This window comes from Wasmannia auropunctata, unplaced genomic scaffold, assembly GCF_000956235.1.
Source record: "Wasmannia auropunctata unplaced genomic scaffold, wasmannia.A_1.0 LD335984.1, whole genome shotgun sequence".
Taxonomy (NCBI): Eukaryota; Metazoa; Arthropoda; class Insecta; order Hymenoptera; family Formicidae; genus Wasmannia; species Wasmannia auropunctata.
In genome coordinates this window covers 44,599-56,791 of record NW_012026906.1, presented here as the reverse complement: position 1 = coordinate 56,791, position 12,193 = coordinate 44,599, and the positions used below count along the sequence as shown (strand labels likewise).

The 12,193-nt window shown below is 42.1% G+C and overlaps 1 protein-coding gene across 1 annotated transcript in view; it reads left to right on the top strand.

The window, feature by feature from the left end:
- Nucleotides 1-12,193, top strand: part of LOC105454547 (protein bric-a-brac 2-like) — a 24,307-nt gene that overhangs the window by 9,199 nt on the left and 2,915 nt on the right. The window contains exons 2-3 of the mRNA XM_011697221.1: nt 6,401-6,581; nt 8,779-8,864. Of these exons, the coding sequence (XP_011695523.1) occupies nt 6,430-6,581; nt 8,779-8,864 (238 nt within the window). The 5' untranslated portion in view covers nt 6,401-6,429. The remainder of the gene's footprint in view (nt 1-6,400; nt 6,582-8,778; nt 8,865-12,193) is intronic.

Sequence of the window (12,193 nt, the reverse complement as noted above, 5' to 3'; positions counted from 1 at the left end):
ACGTGTGCTCTTCCGATCTGCCCCCCTTTCGACTCACCGCGAGCGCTTCTGGAAGTAATAGAATTTCCATGACGTATTACACAATGAGAGGACTCACGTTAATTTATTTGCGGATAACTCGATTTCGCATTTGTGAGAACGCACGCGAGAAATATTTGTACTGTGTAAAAGAATATAGGAATGACGTTTAAAAGCGTGTTTGTGAAGAAATTTTTCCGCAATTAATTGCGACGGAAAGCGCAATTAGTTAATTTTTCACATCAATTTGTCACGGTCTCAAAGTGCAGGTTGCAGTTTATTTTTGTGTTAATTGCAAAAGCGTTGTAATAAGAGAATTTTTTTTTTTTTTAATGCACCCAATACTCCCAAATGACAAAGGAAAGCAGCGTCGCGGAATGTTTTTCGAACGTGTGTCGCGTCGACATTTCGGGTTGCGCTGCCTCGTGCAACGAGCTGCGCGAGTCGCATTTCTTGCAAATCATACTCGTGAATGATTCAGCCTGTAATAATGAGTTTAGTGCCTTCCACTCATCTCCCATGTCTTCCACGTAATTTAATCGACGAACACACACGTGAGGCCGTGAGGTGCGCACAGGTGTGGAAAAAACGGTTATTCGCCGGAGCATCTGAAAACTCGGCTAGAGATCACAGTCCTGAAAATAATTTTGTTGTACGCTTAAAGTACGGCAATTCCAACGTTTAAACATTTCAGCTTGAATGTCATGATTTTTACGAAGCAAACAAAAATTATTTTTAAATCCGTAATTACGTAGTTACTTTTAGACACCTCGGCTGAAGAGCCGTCTTTTTCCAAAGTGCAACACTTCCGGCCACTCACCGCACTCTTTGTACATACACCTGTAACCGATCGCCGTGTGTATATCCCGAATTCGACGGGACCAAATTATCACCGAGATCGAGCGCTGTTCGATGCTCACGCATTAATTAGATATGTAATTAGATATTTTTCTACATGTTTTATTACTATAGCGGGGACACAATTTGTCCGTGTTATTAGCGTTGCCATGTTCACGCGCGTCTTGCACTCGCGTCTTTCTTGAGCTATACCGACAATAATTGCGAGATATAATTATATCTCGATCGTATATAGCGTATTAGGATCATATAGGCGAGGAGAAAGGCGGTTCTCCGCTAAGAAAGCGCGCGTTTCTGCTAACATTCCAAATCTGCCTAATGGATAATCGCGTTTATACATGAAACGAGCACACATCCTCGTTCAAAGCCAGAGGCATTGTTTCAAGCCGAGGGAAGATTAGAAAGACGATTTATAACGAACGCGAGGAGCAAATTGGATTTAGGGGGAAGTATGCCGCCTACTCTTGCGAAAGTCGATCCGCGGCGGCGCGATAAACATTCAATCGGCGGAACAAAAATGTTTTACAGGCGCGCGCGTTATAACGCGCTATTATTAAATTGTAATGGTCTCGCGCGCGCGCGGCTATGCCCGGCTATTCAATGGCAATATAAATAGTACGAATAAATACGCGAAGGAATAAGGTGCGAACGAGAGTAGAGCAGAGCGGCGGACCGTATATGAAAAGAGAGCCGCAGATCTGAAATGTCTTCAGCGTGTTACGTGAAAAATCGCGATAAAAGCGCGAGCGAGAGCCTCGTTATTCGACGGCCGAATGTGACGAATCGTACACGGAGAGATCAACGATTTTACTGGAAGAACAAAAAATTGGAAAATAATTTTTGTTAGAGCACCAGATCAAAATATTTTGTTGGAAACTCAAAAATAATAAGCATTGCTGTAAAAAGTTTTTTCATATTATCTAGCAATCAGTTTGACTTTTCAACAAAATTATTTTGATGGTGCTCTAACAAAAATTATTTTCAGATTTTTTTCAGATTCTTTCCGTGTATAAGGGCGAATTCACACCTTGACAGAAAAGCGGAAAACAGAAAAGCAGAAGCCAATCAGAACTCGCGTTGGTAGTCAATAGTTTTTGCTCTCTGCTTTTCTTGCTATCAATGCGAGTTCTGATTGGTTTCTGCTTTTCTGTTTTCCGCTTTTCTGTCAAGGTGTGAATTCGTCCTAAGAATATAATGCGACGTGCGTCGCGTGTTTTACAAAAGACCCCGGCATAATCCTGGCGCGCGCGCGCGTCTACTCTCGCGATCAGACACAAAATCGGAAAATCGAATTCGCTTTAATTGCTGTAACCGGAGGGGCGCTACAAGCCCGATATTAGCGAAACACGCTCTGCGCGGGGACGCCCGAAAGATATATAGTTTGCCGGTGAAAAAGCCCTTCCGCGGGGCCGCCATATCTTCCTCGCGCGTTTAGCTCTCCGTTTTTTGCGGAGAAAAAAATCCCTCGGTTTCGCGACGCACGAAATACACTTGACGACGCGACGGCGAGGAGAGTGATATTAGATTACTACCACCAGCGGAGCGTGTCGCGGGACAGGAGACGGGCCCGGCACGATACTCTTTTATCGGCATCGCGGCGACGAGCGAGCGGGGAGGCGGGAAGGGGAACGACTCAATTACGCGGCGCGGGGAACGGGGACGCGGACTGTTAATCGGGTACGCTTTAGACGGCCGACTTTTTGCGGCAATTATTGACTGCGACTGACGCGTACACACATATACACGCATACAACGGATATTATACGCGTCGTGTCGCCGCGCGCATCGCGGGCAATAAGCGACTAATATCCAGCAATTATCGATCAACACGCGGCAATTAACGTCGTGGGCCGTTCGCGCGCGGCTTTCCACCGTAGAAGAACGCCGGTAACGCCGCTAATTTTCCCCGACGCGCGCGCGGTGACGCAGAGAGGGACGGCGTCGGAGTCAGATTTCAAGATGACACGCCGGAAAAATCCAGGTGGCGAAATACCCCTCTGGTTTTATCGTCGTCTCACGACAAAGAACGTCGATCGAGATAACTCTGCTACAAACCGTTTTATCTTTACTTATACAAAATGCGATACCTGAAAGTGCCAAATAAATTCCTGGAAGGATTTTGGATTCCAGGACGATTTTGTTGGATATAGATCTGAAAATAATTTTTCTTGAACAATCAAAATAATTTTGTTGGAAAGTTAAAAATGATAAACATTTGATGGTTCAACAGGAATTATTTTCAGATCTGCATCCAGCCATATCGTTCTTTCCGTGTTAAATTACACTTACATTTAGATGATTAAAAACACCGTTTATTTTTTAGTGCTTTTACAATACTTACACAATAAAATAAGTCACTCTATTTGGTACTTTCAGTATTGAATTTCTCTAACAACAAGGGTATCGGCCGTCCGAACGTTCGCTCTCGTTCGCTTTAACATTATCGTATTCGCGTTCGCGAACTCGCTCGAGGTCCACGGAGCCCTCGGTAAAACCACCTTCTTCGACGTTGGCGCACTTCTCACGTCACATTATCGTCGATCGTCGCCCCCGAGGCGGGCAGGGAGGGAGGGAGGGAGAGGGAGACTTTTGCAGCTCGCCGTATTTACGAGCGGCGCGATAATTGAATCCCGGCGAGAACGATGTAATATTATACCCGGTGTTATCGCGCGTCAGCTAAAAGAGTGGCGACACGCCCGGAGTGGTAGCCCCGCGTGGTGCGCTCGCGAGCGTGGCAGGGGGAGAGGTAGAGGGGGGGGGTGCGAGAGGTGAGAAAATTAAGTGTGAATGAGCGGTATTAAAATAAGCGTGCGCGCGACATTCCCCTCTCCCCCGACCCCCCGATAAAGTATCGAAAGTAAAGGCGATATCTCGCGCGGCGACGGCGACGGTCGTAAACTGGGCCGCGTTACGACGCGGCGTTGCTACACCGCCTCGAGGATAATCACGTCGCGTAACGAGACCAGCAATTTCGCGAGCATCCACGGCGAGCGCGGTCCTTAGCCTCTCATCGGTAGCCGGATAAAGAGAGAGAGAGAGAGAGAGAGAGGACGATTTCTTCTCGGGCGCACTGATAAAAGATCTGGACCGGACCTCAAGCGCGAGAAACATTGCGTAACCGTCGTAATCGCGAACGAAAGCGGCGTTGCGCGTGAAAGATCGTATCTCGCGAGATCCTACGAGATCGAAGCGAGAATTAAAGTCTTCGCTCGCGACTCCGTCAGTAGCCGCATTCCTCGGAAGCGATGAAGAAACTATACGAGAGGAAAAGTAAATCTAATGGGTTCGTACTTCGTATCTTTTCAGATAAAGGATAACGTAAGTGAAATTATAATCGCGCGACGCGATTCATATTCCGTGTAAGAAAGGCCATCGTATATATGTAAAACAATTTTAATCGTGTTCCTAAGATCTTATAAGCGTGTCGACCGATCACGATGAAATATGAGCTCGCACTTCTTACGATTAGTCGATTTGCTTACAGTCTTATGGTTACGGTTAAAAATTTCTCATGTGATGGCCTTAATTCGGTCGTTAAACGCGATTCTCTCAGATCTGCGGCTCGAGTTCGCCGGATATTGTCGCACACGTCGTCGGACACGTATTAATGGCGTTATAAACTGCGATTTGTCTTCAAAATATATCAAGAATGTCGGGTCTAAGAATAGCCGGATTAGAGCCGCGCGTGTGCGCGCGTTTTCCAATGAATTGTATTAATCGTTAAATTGGTCAGGAGGCTTAATTAGAGCCAATAACTTAACTATCAAATAATTGTTGCGAATTAAGGTCGGCCACTCGTGCCGCTGAAGCGGGCCGGAAGTTGCTACTGTAAATGTGTCGCGCCTCGAACGTTTTCTTTCGCCCACGTCATCTCGCTTCGGGGGAGGGGGGGGGTTCCCTCTTCGCTCCTTTCGCGCCACAAATTTTTCTTCCTCAATTGATCGAGATTCTCTTGTTCGATAAATTTTTCCGCACGCGACGCTGGAAAATACTCCGTTACGTCAAGGAGAGGTCCTTAATGCATTACAGTATGTGATATATCGGCGCGAGGAGTGACGTTGTACTCTTTATTGCGAGGCCTCTGATCGGGCACGACGATATTGTAATAAAGCAATTATAAATGAATTAGCGATTACTCCAGTTGTAACGTTTTTCGCCGTTATACACGATAACGCCGGCCGCGGGAGATGCCCGACAAGGACATCAAGATGGAACGTATTCGATTTCAGCTTTTTCGTTTAATTTTTTTTTGGTTTCGTTGTCAAAGCAAAATATCAATATAAGGATCCAAGTTACTCTCCGATTGGGAACGAATTTTCTGATAATTGTAACTAGCGATACGCAGGATGTGTGCTCTATATAAAACGGCCGTTTGCGCGGGCCGTCTTGCGCGAGGGGTGCGCGTTTCGCGCGCGACGCGTTTTCCCGATTTCTTCGAGTTTAAGGCCCATTTTCGTAATATATGATTAACGAAAAGGTTAGGTTAACTAAAACTTGAAAATTAACTAAAGCACACTTTTTATAAGCCTATATAGTCAAATAAACTAAAGGTTACATGTACATCAGTTGAGTTGGCATCAAGTTAACATGTTAGTTAATTCCTCAACGTCGTGAAACAATAAGTTTCTCGGTAATTTTTAACCTTTAGATAACCATACATTGTGAAAATGGGCCTAAGAAATAAAGTGCTCCAAGATATACATTCCGTGTTTCTGCGTAGAACCTCCCTTCCCCCCCCCCCTCCGCGGCGCCCATAATTATATGTTTCGTGTTTAGCGTTAAGTAAAGGAAGGTTTAATGTTAAGTAGACTTAATGTTACGCGCGTCGACGTCACAACCGCGATTCCGCTCGTTCTGTATAACGAACGACTCTCTAACTGCTCTGTAACGATTGCGCGGCGAACGGCAATACAATCGATATTTGGGTTTCACCTAGAAAGACGTAAATCCCTTAGATTTACTTCGCCACAACCTCTACTCGCAGGTACACACACACACACACACACACTTACACACATCTGACACGCGACATACCTGTCTTTCTTAAGCGCCGTTTTCTAGGTGACTCCGCCCACGTTCAAGGTATAAACGGCAGGATGCACCTGCGTGCATCGGGACGAGCGAGTATCGATTCGGCGTGAAAATTGTACATCGCGGAATCGTTAACGCAACAACGATATTCGCGGATTTTTTCCCCTCCCGCGCGCGTTTTCGATCCCGATCGATGGATCGATCGCACGCGGATTGGAGGGCTCGCGAGTTCACGTTGGAAAGAGTAACGCCCCTTGTTCAGCAGAACACGCGCGTTATGGACGAGCGAGTGATGGACGATCGATTAATAAAAGAATCATGCAATAATGAGGACATTTATTCACCCTGAATCCCGCCCTCCCCCTTGTATTTCCCTTCACCCCGCTCCCTCTATCCGCCACCACCCCGCTCCCTCTTCTTGAACTGGTCGATCGCCTCGACTAATAGCTGCTTTTCTGTGTTTTCTCTTTTCCACGGGGGGCGTTTACACTAGCAGACAGCTACCAGTACCAGCTGCAGTCCATGTGGCAGAAGTGCTGGAACACCAACCAGAGCCTGGTGCACAACCTGCGCTTCCGGGAGCGTGGACCCCTCAAGTCCTGGCGGCCGGAGACTATGGCGGAGGCGATCTTCAGCGTGCTGAAGGAAGGGCTCTCCCTCAGCCAGGCGGCAAGGTGCGTTCTCGAGCTACGTTTCTTTTACACCTCGACTTCATTTTTTTTTTAATTTATAAAAAATATCACACTAAAATCACTTATTTTAATGCATCAAACGTTAAACCAGTGCTGTCCGAGATTTGCAATTCCGGGGCGTATCGGCTTGACGTGTGTATCGGCATTAACGCGTCTTTGCGGTTTTTTTTTCTTTTAGAGATAGAAAAGGAGATAGAAGAAGGAAATAAACGCCGACACACCTCGAGAGTCCAATGCTTAGAATTACAAATCTTGAACGAAGCGCCGCGCACATTAAACCATTAATTCCTTTAAATGCGTTGTTAAATATTTTATAACTCATCGTGCTCATCGTGATATTATATCTTTACGCAATCTCACTAATTGCCGGAACGGTTGATAAGAAATTTATTCGGAAGGAAGAATCGCGTGTTAAAAAGTACCGCGGGGGTAAAAAAAAAAACAACAAATACGCTCGCGGCACCGGGCCGTTCTGTAATGTTAATATTAATCGATACAACACATTAATCCTAAAAATATTCCAACGTTTTCCAGCGCTGTTTTGTAAAAAATTATTCATCTCATTTAATTGCACTTTTTCATTATATTACGCGCAATATATTAATACCGGCTGATATGAAAACGCGTTAATTTAAAAAATATATCGAGGTGTCTCCGATGTAACATTGCAAAAATAATTAATTTACTCGCAATCATTTTCCGTGTACGACGGTGTATGTACACCAACACTCACCCACCCACCCATCCACCGCCGTTCCCCCCCGTGCGCGATAAAACCAATAATAAAATTAATATTATACCCCACACGCGCGCGCAGTTGCATAAAACTTCGGTGCGCGTCATTTAATATTAAACGCCGAGTGATGAAATGCGTTGATATAAAAATTAAAGAATTATTTTAATTGCCTATCCCAAGAGTTCGCCTATCCCCTCCTTCTCCCCTCCGCGCGCGCGCGTGTTCTTGCAACTGTTAATAAGTGATACGGAAAAGATAAATATTTTATGCCGCGAGTTTATGCATCGCGTTGCCGTTGTGTGTTCCTCCGCGTGCGCGCGCGCGCGCGCGCCAATTCATGCAATGCATCGGGTAAATAGTTAAAATTGTTATATAAATGTCTTATGATGCGCGGCGCATACAATAGAGTCGGGTTATTACGCAATGAAAAATTCCTGGAAATTATCCCGCATCGAGGCGTACACCTTATCGCCGCGCCTCGAGAATCACGCTTAAATAATCGTCCGATCTACTAGCGCGAGCGCGGAGCGAAGACGCGGGAAAAGAGAAAGAGAGAGAGAGAGAGAGAGCCGCTTTAAAATCATTTGTTGCCGCGGACGTCGTAAAGCCTTCTGTATCACGGTTTGCGTAACAACGTCCGACTCCGCCGTTAAAAGGGATTTCTTTTTTAATTCGCGTACAAAGCGACTCAATAAAGCGCGTCTTTACGAGCCGCGAGCGCGATAATTTTTACGATAATCGATATTCCGACGATCGATAATGCTCTCCTAATGCCTCCCCGCGTGCGCGCGCGACACGCGAGACCTCCGCATGCCATTTCATAAAATTTCCATTCGATCCGCAAGAGAGAGAAGGAGAAGAGTGCGGCCTCTTATTTTAATTACCGTTAATTTCGTTGATATTATTTCAACTTGAAAACAAATATAACGGGGCGACGAAACACGACTCTCGTATAAGTAATCCCGCGGAGTATACTTGCGAGAGACAAACGCGATTCTCGCGTCGTACTCTTCTCGCGAGGAGTTTCCACGTTACTTCGTTAAACGCACAACGTCATCGGCGCGGCGCGGCGGCGGCGGCGGCGGCGGCGGCGGCGGCGGCGGCGGCGGCCCCGCGCGATTGCATAATTCCGGGAGATTGCATAATTTCCATCGTCATGCATTCAAATATGTTCCGCCTGAATCTTTCATTCTCTCCGTCGGTATAATAAAATTAATATAAATTAAAGTGAAATACGTAATGAAACGGGGATAAACACATAAAATGGCATTAAAATACGAAACGAGCGCGGGAATAGAATGGGCAGGGGCCTTAATTAAGAGACGTAACGTAATGCGCGATGTAAGATATGTTTACGGAGCCGGAGTGCGGAGCTAATAAATTATGTTGATTATAATTATAAGCCACAAATCATAATTGTATCCTCGCTTCTGCCTTTTCCAGGAAATACGATATCCCCTACCCGACGTTCGTCCTGTACGCGAATCGAGTACACAACATGCTGGGTCCTAGCGCCGACGGCGGGGCCGGTAAGTATTACAGTTGCCATTTTCAGTATCTTCGGAAAAAAAACGCTCCTCCGCTCCTCGATTTGACATACGATTTGAGGTCTCTCAATGACGAGAGCAAGAATCGATGCCAATCAGACAATCGAATTGAGACGCAATTATTGTTAATTGCCGAGAATATCGAGAACCGCGAATGGCGTATCTTATCAAAAAAGACAATTTACAAAGGAGGATATAAAAAAAAGACGATTTGGACTCAAAAAGATGTAAGTAAAAATAATGTTTTTTTATAGATTTTGATTTCCTGAATATGATAGAACTGTTAAAAAGTTCGTAGCGCTTGGAGAACATCTTGAAAATTGAACTTTTTAATAGTTCTATTGTATTCAGATCAAAATCTATAAAAAACTATTGTTTGTACTTACACTTTTTTGAGCCAAATCGGCTCTTTTTTAACATCTTCCTTTGTATAGAATTTGTGATTTGTTAACAATGAATTTCTCAATGTGACGAGAACGAGATCGGTACCAACAATCAAGATCGAGATGCAGCAAACAACACACAGACCTGCAAAATTGAAGGTCGTAAAAACGTTTTTAACAATTTTAATGTAGATATTTTTGGATGCTAAACATGAATCCATTCAATTATTCGAATTTGACAATCTCAATTTTGAAAAAAATGACGCCAAAAATTACAATTTTGTTTTCATGATCAGCGCCGACAGCAAATTTTTTTCTAAACTTCGTTAGTGCCACGCGAAAGTATAAACTTTTAACTTTACAATGCATTTTATTTCGTTTCGGTACGTGATTTTTCTTTTTCGAGATACAGCAATTCGAAAATAAGAAGATTATAATCTTCCTGTCACGTTGTAATTTCACGTTGTTTCTTGATTTAGCATGATCCGATTATATTACCTACGTCATTTCAAAAGCACTTATACTTTCTACATAATGCAGTATTAAGATAGAATAAAATGCCATTCCCATGTATTGAAAAATTAAACGGACTATTTTCAAACTGCTATTTCGACATCCCGATATAAAAACAGTTAAGACTTTTTAAAAAGGTTCCTTTTTATCGCGATTTTTTTATCGGTGTTATCGTAACCTCCTTCGAGTCGCGTCGCGAGTAGCGCGCTTTGCAAAGAAAACGGCTGAAGAATTTATGTAGAGTTTACGGTTGAAGAAAATAAAATCTTAGTGACGGTGAAAATTTACGATTACGTTCTCGAGATATGAAAAAGACGTATTTTATCCCTTTGTTATTCACTTCCCGTGTGAGCGTCCCGAAACGAGCCTGAAATTCTGCGCGTTCAACGTCGCCGGCTCTTAAAACGGCTCGTAAGACCTTGGCCCATCACGCGAGGAGCTCGGCTAATGGACCGCGACGCGGTGTGGCCAATTGTAAATAGTTTGATAAACGGCATTGGATCGGGAGAAGAATAAGCCTGAAAAGTCAATTACGTTCGTTAAAGGCCGCAATTATATCGTGAAATTATGACCGGGCCTAATACCTAATGGTAACGCTTAGTTACGCGCCATTAGCGTGTAACGTCTTGTAAACACTGATCGAATCTATATTTTTAAAATGCCCTTTAGTCAATAAACAGACGACTTAAACATTTTTCTTAACGATTAATTATTGTCGTTCTGAGTTCACATCTCTATGCGATTAGGAAAAATGTTCTTTTCCATGAACATTTTAGTTGAAAAGAGATACAAAATTATCGTCATTTTCAATCTGACAATAACTTACGGTAAAATTACGGTAAAATGGTAATTTATTGGTAATTTTGATATAAATTTTATTTTTAATAGTTTTATGCCCAAATAAGCTGTTTCCCGTATTAATATAGATAAGGTAAAATGATATTAATTCTTTTTATATTTTCAAACCTATTCTCATTTGGTAACATTGCATCTGAAAATAAATCTTAAACTTCTCGCACACGAAGTACATGAAATACTGACTGAAAATTGTATTATTTTTTAACTTTTATTAAAATTTTGAAATTAATTAATTTTTTCGTTTATTATAATTAAAATTGTAATATGTTTTTCTTTAGATACTATAGTTGTGCAATTATAAAAAGTTTCTAATAATAGTATTAGCTAATGTAATTACAGAAAGTTTATTTTGTTTTTCACATTTGTAATTCTGTGTGTTTTTTTATTCCTCATATTAAAAATTTTATATACTAATATAATAGTCGCGAAAATAATGTGATAAATAAGAGTTAAGCCGTAATATAAATAAAGCTGTAACAATATAAACTAAATAAAGATTTATCTATTACAGATAATCTGTAAAACATGAATTAAGTATAAAGTGCTTACTCATTTTTAATGTTAAATGCTTCTTTTAAGCTTTATTTTAAACTTTTTTTTTCTTAATTATCATTTTACCAGGTCCTCAGAATTACCTGACAATTTACTGTAATTTACCAAGTATGTTACCGTCAGATTGGGTTATTTTCATCCAGGGTTGTGCATCTACGCGTAAAATATAATACTCTACGTTTACGTGTACGTGAACTATTGTATAAGTGTCATCTATGTAGACAGTCAGTAGACTATATATTTATTCATTTAATAAATACATATAATTTAACGTTTATGAAAAAAAAACTACCATTTGAGTAAGAAAAATTCTCTGGTTACATTCTTAATCTCGTAGTTAAATTAATGTTCAAAATACATTAAGAATATCCTAAAGAAGTCGTGGTATCTTTAGTCTGTTTCTAGATTTTGGATATTTCTACTGTGGATAGAGACTGCTTTATAATTTAATTCTTTTATATTAGTGATACAATTTACAATAGTTTACATAGTTTACAAGTCTAGATTGAAGTAGCAAAAAGACCATGTCAACATTACGTAGATTTCACGTAAATAATCCGTGTAGACGTAATCTTGAAATCTACGGCACAACCCTGTTTTCATATCTAGTTGAAATGTATACCGAACAAAACTATTTATGTATTTTTGGTACATATAAATATCTTCTCTCATTTATAAAATAGTCTACAAAACGAAGTAGAAAATGTATTCGCAGAAACACGACTACATTTTTTGTGATATAAAGCAAAACACGTAATTTGGTCGCGGTTAAAAAGATGCCGCCTCGACTAAACAGTTTTACTGATGACTACATTGTTTTCCTGCTGTATTTAAGGCGCAGAGGCCTTCGTCACGGAGATTCCCTCATTGATAAAGCCCAACGGTTGTTCGCGTGTCGCATAAAGATCTCGTTCCCGTTCTCTTTCTCGAATCTGTTCAATTTTAATTCTGTGCCGACAGAGAGAAAGAGAGAGAGAGAGAGAGAGAGATTGCGAGACACGATCG